At 56.2% G+C, this 17437-nt stretch overlaps 1 protein-coding gene across 6 annotated transcripts; it reads left to right on the top strand.

Annotated features, from left to right (window-relative positions):
• Window positions 1–697: 697 nt before the first annotated feature.
• FBF1 (Fas binding factor 1) lies at window positions 698–17267 on the top strand. Of its 6 annotated transcripts, none has more exons than XM_063352204.1 (31): window positions 698–790; window positions 2003–2121; window positions 2455–2482; window positions 3125–3166; window positions 3497–3587; window positions 4017–4077; window positions 4616–4666; window positions 4802–4946; window positions 5519–5599; window positions 6340–6459; window positions 7308–7461; window positions 7688–7821; window positions 8253–8355; window positions 8459–8851; window positions 9490–9567; window positions 9866–9960; window positions 10135–10193; window positions 10964–11008; window positions 11096–11230; window positions 11432–11532; window positions 11981–12187; window positions 12703–12810; window positions 13126–13265; window positions 13555–13673; window positions 13804–13926; window positions 14322–14507; window positions 15273–15449; window positions 15639–15776; window positions 15882–16014; window positions 16380–16504; window positions 17091–17267. In XM_063352204.1, exons 2-31 carry the CDS (start codon window positions 2119–2121, stop codon window positions 17172–17174), a joined length of 3459 nt encoding a protein of 1152 aa, XP_063208274.1. In that variant the 5' UTR covers window positions 698–790; window positions 2003–2118; the 3' UTR covers window positions 17175–17267. The 6 variants fall into 6 exon arrangements, with proteins under 6 accessions (XP_063208274.1, XP_063208271.1, XP_063208272.1 ...); XM_063352201.1 differs by having other exon boundaries at window positions 16335–16504; XM_063352202.1 differs by having other exon boundaries at window positions 8456–8851.
• The last annotated feature ends 170 nt before the right edge of the window (window positions 17268–17437 follow it).

The raw sequence follows: 17437 nt of genomic DNA, 5'->3' as shown, positions 1-17437 counted from the left end.
GTCCAGAGGGGGCCACAAAGGCGCTCTGAAGGCTGGAGCCCCTCTGCTATGAGGAAAGGCTGAGAGAGTTGGGGGGGTTTAGCCTGGATTAGAGAAAGTTCTGGGGAGACCTTAGAGCCCCTTCTACTCCCTTGGGAGGGGAGGGACTCTGCATCAGGGAGGGGAGTGATGAGGGTGGAAAGGTTTTGAACTGGAAGAGGGGAGATTTAGATGAGATCTGAGGAAGAAGCTCTCTCCTGTGAGGGTGGTGAGCCCCTGGCCCAGGCTGCCCAGAGAAGCTGTGGCTGCCCCATCCCTGGAGGGGTTCAAGGCCAGGCTGGACGGGGCTTGGAGCAACCTGGGCTGGTGGGAGGTGTCCCTGCCCAGGGCAGGGGGTGGCACTGGGTGAGCTTTAGGGTCCCTTCCAACCCGAACCATTCTGTGATCTTGGGGGCAGCAAAACCCCTCTCCCCCGGGGTGTCCTCAGGCTCCCGAGGCCCCGTGGGGAAAGGGGACGATCCCGCTGCTGCTCCCAAGCTCCCCCTGCCCGGGACGGGGGTTCAGGGTGACCGGGAGGGTGCTGCAGCCCCCGGGCACCTCGCCCCACCCCAGCTCCGGGGGCTGTGGTTGCGGGCCCTCCCCCGAGCCCGGCGGGGACTACATTTCCCATCGTCCCGCGAAAGGAAGGGAAGGGAAGGGAAGGGCGGCACTTCCCGGGGCCGGACGGGGCGGGGGGAGCCGGGGCCTGCGGCTTCCCCGGGGTGCTGCGGGCGGGGGATGCTGCGGACGGGAGCTGGCGGCGGCGGTGCGGGTACGGGAAGCTGCGGGCTGGGATGCTGCGAGCAGGGGGACCGGGATGCTGTGGGCCAGGAGGGCGCCGGCTGCCATGGCAACGGGATGCAAGGAGGCGGAGTCCTTGCTGGTGGGAAACCTGGGGGGGCTCCTTTCATCCTAGGAAGTGATCGCCCCCCTGTCCTCGGCACTGGTGAGGCACCACCTCGCGTGCTGTGTCAGATTTTGGGCCCCTCGCTCCAAGAAAGACATTGAGGTGGCTGGAGCGGGTCCAGAGAAGGGCAATGGAGCTGGTGAGGGGTCTGGAGCATGAGTCTTGTGAGGAGCGGCTGAGGGAGCTGGGGATGTTCAGCCTGGAGGAAAGGGGGCTGAGGGGAGACCTTCTCCCTCTCTACTGAAAGGGGGGTGTAGCAAGGGGGGGGTCGGTCACTTCTCCCAAGGAACATGCAATAGGAAAGGGGAAATGGCCTCAAGTTGTGCCAGGGCAGGTTTAGGATGGATATTAGGAAAAATTTCTTCACCAAAAGGGTTATCAAGCATTGGGACAGGCTGCCCAGGGAAGTGGTGGAATCATGATCCCTGGAGGTATTTAAAAGACAGGTCAATGTGGTGCTGAGGGACATGGTTTAGTGGTGGCTTTGGCGGTGTTGGGTTAATGGTTGGACTCAATGATCTTAAAGGTCCCTTCCAACCCAGACAATTCTATGATTCTATCCTGCTCGCACCCAGAGAGGAGTGTGCACCCCTCATCTCCAGCACCTCTTTGTTTTCTGTGTGGCCCCCGCAGCCATCCTGCCTGTTCAAGATCCCCCCGGGTGCTCCAGACCCAAAGAGATGAGGTTTCCTTCCTTCCTTCCTTCCCCTCTTCCCTCCCCAGCCCCGGGCCCCTGGGGTGTTCTCCAGGCTTTGGGCAGAGCAGGAGCCACCCCGTGGGCTCTCTGCTTGGGTCAGGATGCCTGGGGCAGGGCGGGTGGCATTTGCTCCCTCTTGGGTGATTTTGCAGAGCGATTCCTTGGCGTCGGTGTGACGTTCCTCACGGAAGCTGCTGCAGAAGCTAAAGACTGGTTTGGGGAATAAGGGGGTTGTTTTGAAGACTGAGATTGAGCACTGTTTACAGTGGCTTGGAGAGGTCCGAGCAGCACGGAGCCAGCCTGGCGGGCTGCAGAGGGGCCCCGAGCAGGAGAAGGAAGTTTGTTTAACAGCAAATTGGGAAATCCTCCTCTCCCCGCAGGTAGGAGGTTGCTGTGGATGTGACCAACAGCATTAGATCCCCCCACAACGTGGAGGTGGAGATTGGATGAATCTGTAAACGGACTTGCTGGAGCAGGGGAAGGCTGTGATCCTGCGATGGTGAGTGTGGTATGGTACAAAGGCAGGCCTGGGAAATCCAAATTTGATGCTCTGGCACCTCTGTTTGGAAGGCAGAAGTGGTCCCAAAGGCTGGAGGCTTCTGCCCAGCTGGCAGCTGAGGGGGATGTGCTCACTGGTGTCTCAAGAGTGGTAAATATCTCTGTGGTTCCCCTGTGTTTCACATGCCATTTCCCAAACACCGTGGGCAGGAGGAGGGCTTCGCTGTTGCTTGTGGGATTCGCTGGAGAAACCTGCCTCTGGCTTTAGTGCTTTGAGAAAGTCCAGGTTGGACTTGCTTTGTTTTCTAACGATGGAATTTGTCTTTCTCCATAGGCTACAAAACCCAAGAAAAGTTTAAGAGGTGTGTACGCTCCTGTGCTTTCCTTTCACTGTCTGTAGGTGTCTGGGAAGGTGTGGGACCGAGGAGAGGGGACACAGGGATCAGGTGGCAGTCCTGGCTGCTGAAATGTTTCATGGTCCTTGTTTGAAAGATGCAGTTGAGTGCATCGTGTCGTTCCTGAACTGGAGGTATTCACCTGCCTCTCACGTCAAGTAGATTTGTTTATTGGGGTCCTACATTCCTTTCTTGTGGGTTTTTCCAAATCCAAGGGAGAATATATGTATTTACTGAACACCTGTCTACCCTGGTACTGAAGCAGTGCTTTTGGGGGTGCCCAGGGGCTCTGAGATACCACAGGGTGAGAGCTCACAGATTAAGTGCTGCTTGTGGCCAGTGACTAACAGAATAGAAAGCATCTGGCTCACTTGATAAAGATAACCTATTTCTGACTAAGTGAAGCCAAATCTTTTATTCACAAAATACTGGATCAAGTCCTGGCAGTTCTCTCTAGGCCAGCAAGGAAGGCCTTACGCTGATGATGCTTGAGACCAAACCTTTATTCTCGGGGGATTTCAAAAGAGCAAGCTGTGTTGAAACTGGGAGCTTTCTACACCTGCCTGGGGACGTCACCTGCCTCAACACCTTTAATTTGTCTTGTTTCAGGCTCTATTGATGATGTGCTTGGTGACCTCCTGGGATACGATGGTAAAATGAAGCTTCTTTGCAGCTGAAAGGGCAGCATCCTGGTAGTCTTCCTTCCTTCCTGGGGGCAGGAGGTGCTGGTGCTACAGCCACTGGTCTTCAAGGGGCTCCAGTTGTGAGGGGGGATAAAGTAGGGAGCAGAGGGAAAGCAGAGTTTCCCAAAGCCAGAGGCCACTGGATAGGTTGGACATCGGTTTGGGGAAGCGAAGTGAAGTTCTTCTCTGATTAAAAGCCTCTGTGGTCTATGAGAAGACAGCAAATCCCCCTTTGGAGTGCCTAGGCCAGGAATATGCCCATGTCCATCATCCTAATCTCTCCCTGTCTTGTTTCCAGATGAAATCCCTGTTAAATCTGCCACAGCTTCCCAGCCGGCCGGGAGCAGCAGTGGGAGAGCCCGGGGCACCAGCTTGCAGGCCAGCAAGAAGTGAGTGCCTTTCAGACACAGCCCCTCTCGCCTGGAGATGTCTCTGTACTCCCCAAGTCCTTCTGTCCTGCCCCATTCTTGGCTTCTCCACCTCGCTCCCTGCCCCCGTAGCAACCGCCCGGGAAGGCGAGTTACCTGCGATGCCTTTGGGAACAGGGAGCCCAGAGCCTGAAGCTTTCCAGCAAGAGTTGGGTGCTTCCAGCCCTGTATATCTTCTGTAAATCTCCCTTATAACAGTTGCTTGCTTAAATATAGCAGTCCCAGCACTACCATCTTTTATCCCAGTGCTATTTTAGTCTCATTTTCTGTGTTGTATGATATGGCTGCCGTGGTGTGCCCGTGTGGTCGCCTTCTCCTCCCACCGCTGTGTCTCCCTGCACCCTTGCTGAGCTCACCTGTGGTGCTGCTAACCCCCCGCTTTTGTCACAGGTCCTTTCTAGAGGATGATTTCTTCAGCAAACTCCCCGCAGAGGACATCAAAGCCACAGAGGTGAGCCCAAATTTTGGGAGAGAGCCTGGGTGTCCTGAGGGCTGGGGCTGAGCCGAGCCGGGCTTGCCCCTGGTGTCGCCCCATCCAAGTCAGCGGTGGGATATCAGGGGTGAGCTGTGAAGTTTGGCTGAAGAGGTAACCCCTCTCCGGTGCCACTGTGGGGTGGGGAAGGCAGGACAGGGGAGTGGGTGGGTGGTGGGAGAAGGGCTCTCAGGTGCCGTGGATGAGATGGAGCAAAGCCAGGGGGGCATGTTGTGTTGCAGCCTTCCTGGGTGCGCTTCGGATAAAGTGTCGTAGGAAGGGCCCTTACCCAAAGTGATGCCCTCAGTGTTCCTGACACTTTTCCCAGAGGCAGCAGGATGTCAGGAGAGGAGTCAACGCACAGGGGGTTTCCAGTGAGGGGGACACCAGGAGGACTTGGGCGTGGAATTCTTCCATTCCATAAAATGAGGAAAACCAGGGGCCAGAATGTGGAAGCAAGGGGTGAGGAGTTTCCAAATTCTGCTTGTCTCTGATCTCTGCCCTCCTTGGCATGCAGGGATCCAGTGCTTCTGACACAGACCCACAAGCTCTGCTGCAGACCCTGAAGGTAAGTGCATAAATATCCTCCGTCTCAGCCCCACATGCACTGTGCCATGGCCTCCGGCACCAGCCTCCAAAGCGAGAAGCACTGAGGCATTAGCAGCACTCACCCTTCCCCGGTCCTCATCCTTTTGCTTTCCAGGACATGGATGATATGGAAGCTGATCTCCTGGGAATATCGAAACCCAGTTCTGGGCCAGGGAAGACAACTGTGAAAGGTCCTGGGAAACTTGACTCCTCGGGAGGAACAGTGAAGACCGCAGAGAAGCTGCTATCCCCCAAGAAAGGTAAAAAAGGAGATTCTGCTCTTCTTTTCATAGCCTGGTTCCAAATGAGCAGGTATTTTTTTCCGGGATAGGGAACAAAAAGTGGATTTGTGCCCTAAAATGCTTTTCCTGGTTCTTTCTTGGGGCTGTCCCAGACACAGAGTGTTATTCTGGCCATGTGTTCTCCCTTGGGAGATCCCCGTCCCAGCCTCTCGTCGTGGTGTGGTAACATCACTGACATCAGCACCAACAACGGCCACGCTGCCGCCTCCCACCAAACACAATTTGGTCGTTCCCTGGTGCAGGTCAAAGACCAGGGATCTGCCTGATCTGCGCGGAGGGAGAAACAGAGGGGGTGCATTAAAGACATGCCAGTCCCCAAACTGTCCTGCTCTTTCACAGGCCCTTTTCTCCTTTTCTGCCTGCACGGAGACCCCTCCAGAGAGATTCTCACCCCGTAGGGCTGCAGGGGGACTGTGTGTCACAATCTGTGCTTTTGGGGGGCTGCCGCCAGAAAAGTGACCTTCAGCCAGGGTGGGAGAGGGGCATCTCTGCGGCACCTTGTCTCTGAGAGCTGTAGCCTCTCTTTATAGGAGAATCTGCACCTCTGATGGAGAAGAAGCCACTCGCATCCCCCCCTGCTGCCCGACAGTACAAGAAATTTAACTTTGAAGGTAGGATGTTGCTTCACTTCAGCACATAGATGCACGGGGGCAGCTGAGGACTCTGCCCTTGCTCTTTGCCCATCGTTTGCCCCTTCTGTTAACTGAAGGCTTGGCTGGTTAATGAGGTACAAAGTCCTTCACCCTTACGATGCTGTTGCAAATCCAATCCTTCCGAGGTGACCAAAGCAAAAAAAAAACTACAGTTTGAGGCCCTCCACAGGACGGGTCTGGGAGACGATTTCTGGGGACATTTCCATTTTCATGTGTGCTTTGGTTTTTAATGACTGTCTGTTACACTTGGGAGCCCTTGTGTCAGGGGGGATTCTGTCCAGCTTCCAAACAGGGGGGGCGGTTTCCTGGCACAGCTGAGATCTGGTTGTCAAAGCCTGTGCTTTAACCAAGATCAGCATCTGTTAAAATCACTAAGGCACTTTAGGTGACTTTGCCTAAACAGTGTTCAAGCGTTAAAGCACCCAAATTTTGAGTTATTTTCTTCTAGGAGAAAGAAATTGTGGAAAAACTGAACAGAAACATAATTCTTGAGTGTTTAAAGTTCAGGGAGATTCAGGGTATCCCAGGTCTCTGCAGAACCTTCATTCATGGGCAGATACGGTCTCCTGTCCCCTTGTGCACATGTGGGGGATAGTGCTTGGCTTAGTGCAGAACTGTTCTTCTAAATAATGTTGTGTGTGTTTGTTTGTTTTTTCTATTATTATTCTCCTTTCTTGCCCCTATGGGGTAATTCCCAGATTTAGACGATCCTTTGGCAGGGCTTTTGTCTGATGAGGAGCAGGACGCTCACAAGAAGCCAGCTCCAACAGGCGCTAAAAGCAGCTCTGAGAAAAAAACAGAACGGAGCAAAGAGAAAGGTAAGCAGGGTTGCTCGATGCATCCTCCTTGTATTAAATGAATCAGCAGCCTGGATTAGTTTGTGTGAGATCCAAACTGATTAAATTGAAAGCCACCTAGTCCCATCTCTTATTAACCAGTAGGGTCATTTATACAGCAACTCGGTACCGGGGTTAACTATGACACAGCTCACCGAGTGCTTGATATTTCCGGTGCGCCACAGGTTACAGGCTGACCTTTCCTTTCCGGGAACGGAGGCTCAGATCTTATCTTTGAGCTCAGCCAGCCTGTTCTGCACGTTGCCAAACGAGAACAAGTTTGCTGGGTGAGGATTTGGGTGGCTGAGAGCATCACCGGTCCACACCAAACCACAGTTGGGGCATCTGTGGGTGGGATCCAGCTGCACTGTGGCTGTGTTACAGGCACTCATCCCTCTTGCTCCTGCGGCAGGGATGCTAATGGGTCTGATAGTCCCTTAAAATCACCTTTCACCCCAGTAAATCCACTCTGGACACAAGTAGCAGCTGGTGGATTAGGGCAAGGGCTAAGGTGCATTGGTGGAGCAGGGTCTTTGGATGAAGAGGGGCAGGAATTTGCTGATTGGAAACTTGCAAAGCTAAAAAAGCTCCTGGTGTCATCCAGTTAGTGACGCCCAGCAATGTCCCGTCAGTGGATGAGTGGCCACAGACCAGGCAGTAGTGCGCTGCCACTTTGTCCTTGCTGTGAGATTTGTTCACTGAAAAGAGTTATTTAAAAATGACTTTGTAAATGGTCCTGAGAGATGAGAGCTGATGGGGCTGCTTTGATCTCTTCTGAAAAAAATAAAAGGCCTTATCAAAGCTCCTGCCATGTGTGATCCCATCCACAGAGCCACCCCCACCCCAGACGCCCCTACACACTGCGGCCCCAGCCCGGAGGAGAGAGGAGCTCACATTTGAAGATGATGGTGATGACCTGATGGATGCACTGGGGTTTGGCAACGGCCCAAAAGGAGATGAGAAGCAGGGAAAGAAGGCAGAAGAGTAAGGGCAATGAAGAGGCCGTGGGAGTAAAGCAGGGGGTGGCTTGTGTGTTGAGATGGTGCCACTGTGCTGGGTGGGGGATGCTGCAGCTTCTGCCTCTGGGTCCCAGAAAGGGGCTGGAGCAGCCTTGTCTTGCTGGGAAGAGCCAGAGCACCCTGGCAGGGCTGTGTGATGAGGAACAGCCCAGCCTCTTGAAGAAACTCATCTGCCGCTGTATCCCCAACAGAGAGGAGCTCCGGCCAGCCCGCTCCAAGCTGGACGAGTTGCTGGGACGAGGCCCCGTGGCCAAAATCCTGGAACAGCCAGGCGTGGGAGAGCGCAGGGAGTTCCAGCTGGATAAGAAGTACCAAAAGCAGCCAGGTGATCACAGCCAGGGACACCAGGAAGGTCTGCAGAGGCGACAGCATTCGCTTGGGAGAGCGAGATTGATTTCTAGTGCCCTTGCAGGGGAAATACTCTCTCTGTAGTGGTGAGCGGGGCTGTTAACGGGCCCTCAGTCAGTGCAGGGGGAAAGGTGGCTAATGCAAAAGTGGTGCACTCTGCCCTTGAGGAAGGCTGGGAGTAGCCATAACTCAGTTGCCTTCAGAAGTGGGCTGATTCCTGACAAAGGCGCCATTCCCAGCCACACTGAGGAGGCACATTGCTCACGGGTTTCCAGGGAAGATGTTTCCAGCTGTGTTTTCCCAGAGGCAGCAATCCCAGTGGGAATTGCAGGGGAGGAGGAGGAGGGCTGGTATCTTTGTAGCTGGCTGCTCCTCTGGGTGCTGACTCAAGGCTCCTTGTCTGAACAGAGAAGGAAGAGGGCTGGGACGAGGAGGATTTTGTCTTTGGAGCATACAAGCCCACAGTGGCCTCCACACCCGCGGGCCGGTCGGCGAGAAGGCAGTCTGTGAGGTATGGTGCTCTGTGCGTCTGTTGCTGCAGCCACGCTGGCCCTGCGGTGGAGCAAGCGGGGTCCCCTCGCAGGCAGGTATGTGGCTGCCTCTCCTTGCAGCAGGTTTTCAGCCGAGAACAGCAGCGAACCGAAACCAGAGCCATGCTCCAAACCTCCTCCTCCAGCAAGCCGGAGCCCCGTGCGGGTCAGAAGGGCTGGTGGCGACTGGCTGGGTTTGAAAGATGAGGATTTTATGGATTCGGAGCCGCCGTCTCCAGTGAAGGCCAGTCCAGCTGTGAGCTACCCCAGCCCTGCCGCAGCCGGGGGGCCCAGCCCCACCAGCCAGCTCACGGCCGTAGAGGAGGCAGCGGCTAAGCCCGTCCCAGTGGAGGAGGAGAACTGGCTGAGCGCTGCCTTGTCTCGCAAGAAAGCCCAAGCCCAAGCGAAAGCCCGGGAGGGAAGTGCCAAGGCCTCAGAGGTCCCAGGCAAAGGGCTGGATCCCCACTCTCCTGTCAGGTAAAGGCATGGTTGATGGCTGCAGGGTTCCCGTCTGCTCCATGTGTAGCTACTCCAGCAGGACCTCAGGAACCCTCATCTCAGATTTAAGAAGTTAATTTTAAGCACTGTCTTGTCTCAGGTTGGGGTAATAACACGGGGCTTTCTCCCACTGATCCACCCCACAGTCCCATTACACATCTGGGCTCTTCTCCCAGTTGTGGCCAAAATTGCACACACCGCCTGGGGTCCCGCAGAGCTCCCCCCATGCTCCTAGTTCCTGACTTCATTCCCCTTCATTCCTCCTAGTTCCAAGCAAACCAACTCCTCCAGTTGAGTTTACACGGACACAGGTTCAGACTTGTGCCGTTCGAATGGGACTCGGGAGTGAATTGCAGACAAACGGCCGTGTGTCATGGGCAGGGGTGTGTTCACTGGGGCGGCTGCTTCCCAGGGGAAGGGGGTGGATGCAGCAAGAAACACCAGTGATGGAGGTTTTGGGGTGTCTTTACTCCTTCTGCAGCCAAAAGGCTGAATCCTGCTGCAGCTGAGTGCGACAGAGGCTTTCACCTGCAAGGCAGGAACTGGCGTTGGAGGGAAGGATGTTGTCTTTCATCATCTCCTCGGCTCTTCCACGTAGGATGTTTTTTTGCTTGCAGCCAGCCAGCCGGCTCCACGGGAGCACCGCAGCAGGCGGCTGCCCTGCAGGACAAGGCAGCGAGCACCGATGGCTCTGGGTAAGGCCTCCTTTGTGTTTCAGTCATCCGCCACAGGTGACATTTCCTGCAGAAAGCAGCTCCGTGGGTGAGACTGAGGAATGGGGAGAGCTGGTAGACAGCAATGATCATTCTGGTCTGGGACCTGTGTAAACTGGGAGGGAAACGGCTCTGAAGGATCATCAGGCTTTTGCCTGTTTGATCACAGTGGAACAGCCAAGCTGTAAACTTAAGGAAATGTCAAGCAGGATAATGTCTGTGGGCCTCTCCCTGAGCTGTGACACTGCTGTGCATCGCTCGTGTCTCTGTGCCCACACAGGCAGCCTGTCCCCTGGCTCGGCACCGCGAAACGAGCCCCAGCTCACCCGTCGGAGGCTGCGAAGGGGGATCCCTCCAGAGACGCCAGCGCCCTGGGTGCGTTTCATGTGGTTGTACAATTTGGGCAGCAGTATGTGGAGAGGGTCCCCCAGCCCTGCTGGAGCAGAGCAGGACCCTTCTCGCTCTGCCCAGGAGACCCAGGCCCTCGTCCTTCTGGGATGGGATGGTTACCATTGCAAGGTCTGAATCATGGACTTGTTCAATTTTCAGTCTCCACGGCCTTGTTACCAGGAGAGCAGGAGACGCAGGGCCCTGCCCTGCTCGCTCAGGTAGGTCTTCTGGTCCCATGTCCCCAGGAGATGTGAGGTCAGGGTGGTGATCACAAGTCCTTCCCTGCCAACTTGCTGGCATCCAACGCTGTCCGTGCTCCCTTGGCAGGAGGAAGGATGTGCCCTGCTTTGCATCTCTGGGAGCCTGTGTTTATGAAGGCAAAGTGTTTGGAGAGCCCCGAGATGACATAAGTTGTTTTTATCAGGCCAAACCACATGTGCTATGGATGCTTTGTAAATCATGTGTTTTTACAACCCTGCATTGACTGAGCAGCTTTTACATAGTTCCCCAGGCATGTATATTGTATTAATTAGACAACAGAGGCTCCAGTTGATAAAGGATGTTTTCTTCAGCTGGTTTTGCCCAGTATGGTGGTGAAGGTGCTCCGAGATTGTTTCTAGACAACTGAAGGAGAATCAGAACATCTGACGGAGAGGGCAGCTCCTGTTTGGTCTTTTGAAGCCTCCATTTCTCATCTGTCTGGGCTTCCTCACCCTGCCCTCATGGCAGGACACACGCCAACTCCCAGAGGACTCATGATCTTATCCTTGAGTCCATCTTCAGAGAAGGAAGAGCCCAGCATGCTTGTGTCTGGAGTAGGGGCTGCTGAGCATCACCTGAGGAGAAGGAACCCAGGCCAGCAATGGGGTTGGGCTGGAGAAGGGTGGAGGAGGGACCACAGTAGGATTGGGATGGGTCTCTGTTTCCAGGCTAGGAGATGTTCTCCCCAGGGCTTTACCTCCCTGAGAGCATCCCTGTGTCTCCGCAGGTTACCACACCCAGGGCACATCTCCAGGCTGCCTCACAGCTGCAGGTGAGGCATGTGCCTTCCTTTGGGGGCTGATGGCCATGCCGCAAAGCCACTCATCCTGAAGGGCTTCGATCTTCTCCATCCCTATAGGCAGAGTCCCCAGCCCTGGGCTTGCAGCATGAGAGGAGGCTGGGGGCTCCCACAGCCCTGCTCTACGAGGATGCGACAGGCTGTCGGGCAGCGCTGCTCAGTGCCCAGGCCCGTGTGGCAGAGCTGGAGAGCCAGGTGAGCCCCATCGCCTGCTGGAATGGGGGACCACGGGTGACCTGGGGGGAGGAGAAGGGGCCACATCTGCTCCAAATAGCACCAGGGTGACAAGGGAGAGGAGAAACCTCCCTGTCCGGAGATGCTTACTGCCACCAAGTGCTGCTGTGGGAGCTCTGTCCCCAGGGCGGCACAAGGACCTTCTCCCCGGATGTCTGGCAGGTCCGGATGCTGGAGCTGGAGCAGACACAGCACAAACTGTTGCTGGAGAGTCTCCAACAGCGGCACCAGGAGGACCTGGATCTCGTTGAGAACGCCCACAGGTACCAGGCTCTTGCCTGCGCTCCCTTCCTGTGTCACACCTTTGCCTACAGCCCTGTCTATCACCCCTGAGGTGGGAGTGCTGGGGTGCTTCCCAAATCCATCCCTGGGGCGGGCAGGCAGAGAGCCATGTCGATATGGACCTGGTGGGGGCAGAGAGAAGCCCCACAGATGAGCCGAGGTGGGGGTCCACTCTCATCAACACTGTCCCACAGTGACGAGGAGGGGCCAGTCCCATTGCCAGCATGTCCCCAACCAGGGCACTGCACTGGGCAGTATCGGGAGGGTTCAGGCCTCAGACTATGGAGAGTGACGCACCCTGTGCCTCAGTTTCCCCATGCGCGCAGCGACACCAATCTGCTTTTAAATCCCTATGTGCACTTTGGGTGGAGAGTGCTGGGTATTGCCATGAAAGCAACACTTCTTCCTTCCTGTGACCTCTCCGGGCAGGAGCCGGGTGAAGGTGCTGGAGGAGACCTACAGGCAGCGGGAGGAGAGGCTGCGTCAGGAGAAGGAGCAGCTGGCAGCTCAGCTGCTGTCACAGAGCCAGGACGCAGAGCAGGCACGGGCAGAGCTGCTGTCACAGCACCAGCAGCGCCTGGCAGCGCTGGAGCAGCAGAGCGCGCTGGAGCTGGAGCGGCTGCGAGAGCTGCAGAGGTGAGAGTGGCACAAGTGGCACATACGTGGGGCTCATTCCCCTTTTTTGGCAAAGGGAGCTGGGAATGGGGACACAGTGAAAGGCGCAATTGGACTCCAGAACACTGGTTTCTGGGAAGTTTGGTGGCTTTTGGAATCGGGATTTGCTTTGCAGGTAGGCACAGGGAGATCTGGCTGGAGACGTCGTTTCGGAGTGAATGCATTGTATTTTGAAAGATGCTGAACCCAGTGTTTTATCTCTCCCAACCCCTTTTATTCAAGTCAGTGAGTCACTGATGTCCACATAGTTTGGATCAATGAGGAAATAGTTTTTGTTAGACAAGCCCCTAACCCCAAATGTGGTCCATCCCAAATGTGGATGCCTGTCCGTGGGATGCCCTGTGACAGACCACCATGCCAGCTCAGCTCCTGGGAGCTGGTTCTCAGCCCACAACCAAACCTCTTCCATGGTGCCTGTCATGGGGAGCACCAGTTTGTAACAGGCCCTGGTGGGCTCCTTCCCCCATGTCCCGCAGGGTGTCTGTCCAGGAGATGCGCAAAGACCATGAAGAGCAGCTCCAGCGACTGAAGTGGCTGAAAGACCAGGAGATCGATGCGGTGACCAGCGCCACTTCCCACACCAGGTACCAATGGCCGATGTCATATCCCCACATTGGTCCCTGGCCACAGTGTTCCCTGTCCTACAGGGAACCAGCCTCAGACCACAGGAGGAATAGGGGCCATCTCCTCTCCCACCCTCTGCCTTCGGGGATGCTGAACTGTTTAATATCCATCAGTTGTCCCCTAAGCAGCAGCTACGTCTTCCTACTGCTCTGCTATGACCCAGAAAGATTTGGGCAGGGCTGCCTGGCCTTTGGCCCACCACACGTCCCCCTCTCCATCAGGGTGAGACAAAGCATGTCCCACAGGGGTGACTTTCCCCTCGCTCCCCTCCGCAGGTCTCTGAATGGTGTCATCGAGCAGATGGAGAAGTTCTCCAGCGACCTGCATGACCTCTCGCACAAGGTGGAGGCCACACACCACACTACCTCCCAGGAGCTGGCCATGGGGGCACGGCAGCGGGACAAGCAGCTGAAGGGTATGTCTGCCATTCCCCTGTGCCGAAATGGCTGTGGGGTCCCTGCCGGGGCTGGGGACACCCGGAAAACAGGAGAAAGTTGGGCTCTGAGTCAGCCAGAAGCGGGGAGGCCAGGCTGGCAAAGCCTTGCCTGCCTTGGTCCCTGGACACCTCAGGGTCTCCCTCTTCAAATTGATATCCTGGGGATGTGTGGAAGGTGATGAGCGTGCAGCTTTTCCATGAATATGGTGTGGACAGAGGGGGTTTCCCACCTCATGCTGCTAATGGTCTTGCTGCTGTCTCTTCCCAGTGCTCCAGGACAGGCTATCGCAGCAGCAGAGGGACATGGAGGAGGAGCGGAGCCGTCTCCAGGAGGTGATTGCCAAAATGGAGGCCAGGCTGGGCGAGCAGACTCGGCTGCTGGAGCAGGTGAGCCCATGCTGTGTCCTCTGCCTGGGTCAGCCCTCCTCTCTGGGTATGGGGCATATGTCTTACCCACTGGAGGTTCCTGGCCTTGAGCCTGTGAATGGCATCTGTCTCTCCTCTATGTCTGGACCAGGAGCGATGGAGGGCGACAGCAGAGCAATCCAAAGTGGAATCACTGCAGCACTCGCTGGAGGAGCAGCGGCGAATCATGACCCAGCAGCTCTCCATGGAGCGAGCAGAGCTGGAGAGGGCAAAGGTGAGGTTGGCCGGCATCTCCAGGTGCTTTTCACATGAGTCTGACCACGGCTGCACTGCGGTGTGTGGTGGAGGAGAGCTGGGTGCTGGGCTGCAGCATCCTTCCTCTGCTCTCTGCCTCGCTGGTCCCACACCGGGTTGCACGATGAATTGCGATCAGACCAACCCTCTGGCACACAGATGCAAGAGGCTGCAGTTCGTGTGCATGATGCATGCCAGTTCCTGAGGAGGGTGGGGCCAGAGCTCTCCATGCAGGGTTCATGCCAGGCACTACGGGCTTGAACCAACCTCTGGATGTTGCCAGGGGTTTGGTGGCAGAGGTGGGTTAAAGGGGAAAAATCCTACGGCGAATGAGACTTAGTGCTTTGTCTCTCCCTCTCTTGCAATCCTCTCCAGAGTGCTTTGCTGGAGGAGCAGAAGTCGGTGATGCAGAAGTGCTCAGAGGAGCGACGGAAGCTGGCGGCTGAGTGGGCTGAATTTCACACCCGGCAGCAGCTGAGCAAGGAGCGGATGGAGCGTGACATGGACCGAGCCCTGCAGATGGACTCCCAGAGAGAGGGCACCATCATGAGCCTGGCCAAGGTACCGCAGCAGAGACCCTTCCCATGGCCTCCAGCACTGCCTGGTGGGCTCACGAATGGGTGGATGGGTCCTGTCCACAGGGGAGATGTTCGGTGCTGCCTTCAGGTGTTTAAGTCAGAGACATTGCTCAGCGTAGTGAGAATCAGGCTGTTGCAGGAACAGTCTCCACCAGCCTGTTTTAGATGTTGACTGAAGCATCAGTCGCTTCTCTCTATTCGCTTTGCCTGTGAGGAGTTTGGGCGGCCAGACCAGGTGCAGCTGCCTCTGTTGTAAGTCTGGTGGGAGGAAACCCCCATGGTGGGTTAAGCAAAACTTCCCTGTGCCACGGGGATGTGTCCAGAACCATTTCTGCTCCCGCATGGGGCATCCAGAGTGGATATGTGGCACAGACAGTGCAGCAGAGCTGCATTTTTAAGGGCTACCAAGGTGGAAAATAACCATTTAGGCTGGGTATCTCCACTGCTGACAAAATGCCGTGCCTTGACTGTGTTTTAAGATGTGCAACACGATGAGGGGCTCTGTCCTCTCCAGGGAAGGAGTGTGTGTGTGTTTGTGTACAATCCCAGGTCTGACAGCCCTGGTCCCCTGGTCCCCAGGAGTGGGTGGATGAGGGCGCTGCTTGAGTACCCGGTGGTGTTGCTCTGCACCCCAAACTAGCACACACAAGGAGCTCAACAGTGGCAGATCTCCCCCATCACTTGGGAAGACATGAGATGGTGTCCAGGACAGGGCAGGAAATGCATGTTTTTCTTGTGCCTATCCTAGGAGCAGGCAGAGCTGAAGATTCGGGGCCATGAGCTGAAAGCCAAGGAGGAGCAGCTGGTGAAGGACAGGGAGCTGCTGGAGGAGGCCTGGCGGGAGCTGAGGCTGGAGAAAGAGAAGGTGAATGGGACCGCACTGCGCATTCGGCAGCGGGAGGAGGAAGTTAAAAGTATGACCAAGGTAAGCAGAGCATTTGCACTGCAATTCACAGCTGTACACAGGCCAGCAGCAAAGCTGGGGTTTCACGTCCTCCCAAAGTCGTGAACCTAATCCTGTCCCGGGAGGGGAATAAGGGGATGCACAAAGGATCCCTGCCCCAGGGCAGCAAGGGTCCCTGTCCCCAGCCTCCCCAGCCACTCTGCCTTGCAGCTCTCATCCCAGAAGTACGAGGAAGGGGAGCGGGCCCTGCGGGAGGCGTGCAGGATAGAGTCCGAGCACCAGACCAGGCTGCAGGTCATGCAGCAGCACCTGGAGCAGCTGAAACAGCAGGAACAGCGTCTGCACCAGGCAAATACCCCCTTGCCTTCCCTTTTTGGCCTGGGGCCTCCATGCCAAGGGCCTGAATCTTTACCAACAGCTTCTCTCTCTCCCTTTTTCCTGGTGACGGGGCAGGAGCGGCTGAGCATTGCCCACCAGAGGAGTCAGCTCCAACAGCTACGCGAGGAGCTGCCCAGCAACCCCGTGATGCTGCTGACTGCAGACCAGGACCTCAGTGCCCCTACAAAAGGCCTCTCCAGCACGCCATGTAAGGCTTCCTGCATGCTGCTGATGGGAAGGGACGTGCTGGGAGGACAGCTGCATTTGTATTCCGCTTCTCAGGAGGCTTGGGACGTTCCTGGGGGCTGGTTTAGTTCTGTATATAAATCCCAGATGTGAGTTAGGCTCCTCATCCTCTGAAGGAGCTCAGCGGAGCTCTCAGAGCCAGGGCAGTGCCAAGACGGAGTGGAGGGGGCAGGAAGGGAGAGGCAGGTGGGTTAAAGCCCATTTGCACTGGGAGGTTGGGACGGACCCTACTGCAGGGACATGCAGGCAGCAAAAAGGATGCTCTGTTGTCTCTGTCTCCAGTTCCTCTCACAGCAGCAGCACCACACACTTGGGCTCTCGTTCCAGGCTTTCCACCTCCTGTCAGGGTGCTCCCTCGGCACAGCCTGGAGGGTAGCAGGGAAACCCTGGCCGTGGCCGGACCCACCGAGCTCTACGCCAAACTGCTGCTGCTGAAGCACAGGGCCCAGCAGGTGAGGTGGTGGGAGACAAGAGCTGGAAGGGGCTTCAAACCAGATGGGTGGGAGCAGGGCTGGGTAAAGCCTGATTTGAGCCTGATAAGCACAGGGTCGGGTGTCTCTGAAGATCATTACTGAGCCACTGGGCTGGGTGGGCTTACAGAAGCCATGGGCCACCTAGAGGAGTGATACCAGAAGCAAGGACGAGTGGATCCTCACACCTTGTTTCAGGTTCATCCATAACGTCCTTGGCTCGATGGGGTTGCCCCTCTCCTCACCCCCTCCCTGGGTGGGAGAAGCCAGCTCTGCTGGACTCTGGTTTCGTGATATCCCCATCCTCTCCCATCAGCTCCCTACTTCCCTGCTGGGTCCTTCCCCAGGCGGGGATGCTCTTGGAGGCTTCTTCTGTGGGTCTCACTCAGAATGTGAGGTTATGGGCTCTGGGGGGTAGCCCGTAGACCCCAGGGGGTACCACGGATGGGTACCTGCCCACTGCACGAAGGAGGGTTTGGGATACTTCCCTCCCTTGTGGGAGGCACCCTGGACTGTGACCATTTCTGTTGCGCTCTGATATCCATCCCATCCCTCCTTCCTTTCTTAGGACCGTGATTTCTTAGAGGATGAGCAGTTCTTCCTGGAGACCCTGAAGAAAGCATCTTACAACACTTCATCTCTGTCAGACTGAGAAGGTGGCATCCCCACGCGCAACCCAAGGGATGGCTGTGTCCGTCCTCACAGGAGGCTGCAGTGCCCTCCACATGGGGGAGGAAAGCAAACAATAAAGGAACTGTCCTTTTCTTTAAAAACAACGTTGTAGTGGTCAGAGTGTGAAATCTATCCCCACAGGCTGTGAAGCCACAGTTTGTCTGGCCTCCATCCCTCGGGACAAGTGCCACTGGCCACCCAGCAGGCAGTACTGGGATGCGGTTTCCCTGGTGGGGGTGGATT

Source organism: Chroicocephalus ridibundus, chromosome 14 (assembly GCF_963924245.1).
Source record: "Chroicocephalus ridibundus chromosome 14, bChrRid1.1, whole genome shotgun sequence".
Taxonomy (NCBI): domain Eukaryota; kingdom Metazoa; phylum Chordata; class Aves; order Charadriiformes; family Laridae; genus Chroicocephalus; species Chroicocephalus ridibundus.
The sequence above is the reverse complement of the archived record's forward strand: the minus strand, read 5'-3'. Positions and strand labels throughout refer to the sequence as shown.

Coding starts and splice junctions, on each gene's coding strand:
- FBF1 (XM_063352199.1), top strand. Junction 4,667..4,801: donor CTCTGCTGCAGACCCTGAAG/GTAAGTGCATAA, acceptor TTTGCTTTCCAG/GACATGGATGATATGGAAGC. Junction 8,356..8,455: donor GCGAGAAGGCAGTCTGTGAG/GTATGGTGCTCT, acceptor CTCTCCTTGCAG/CAGGTTTTCAGCCGAGAACA.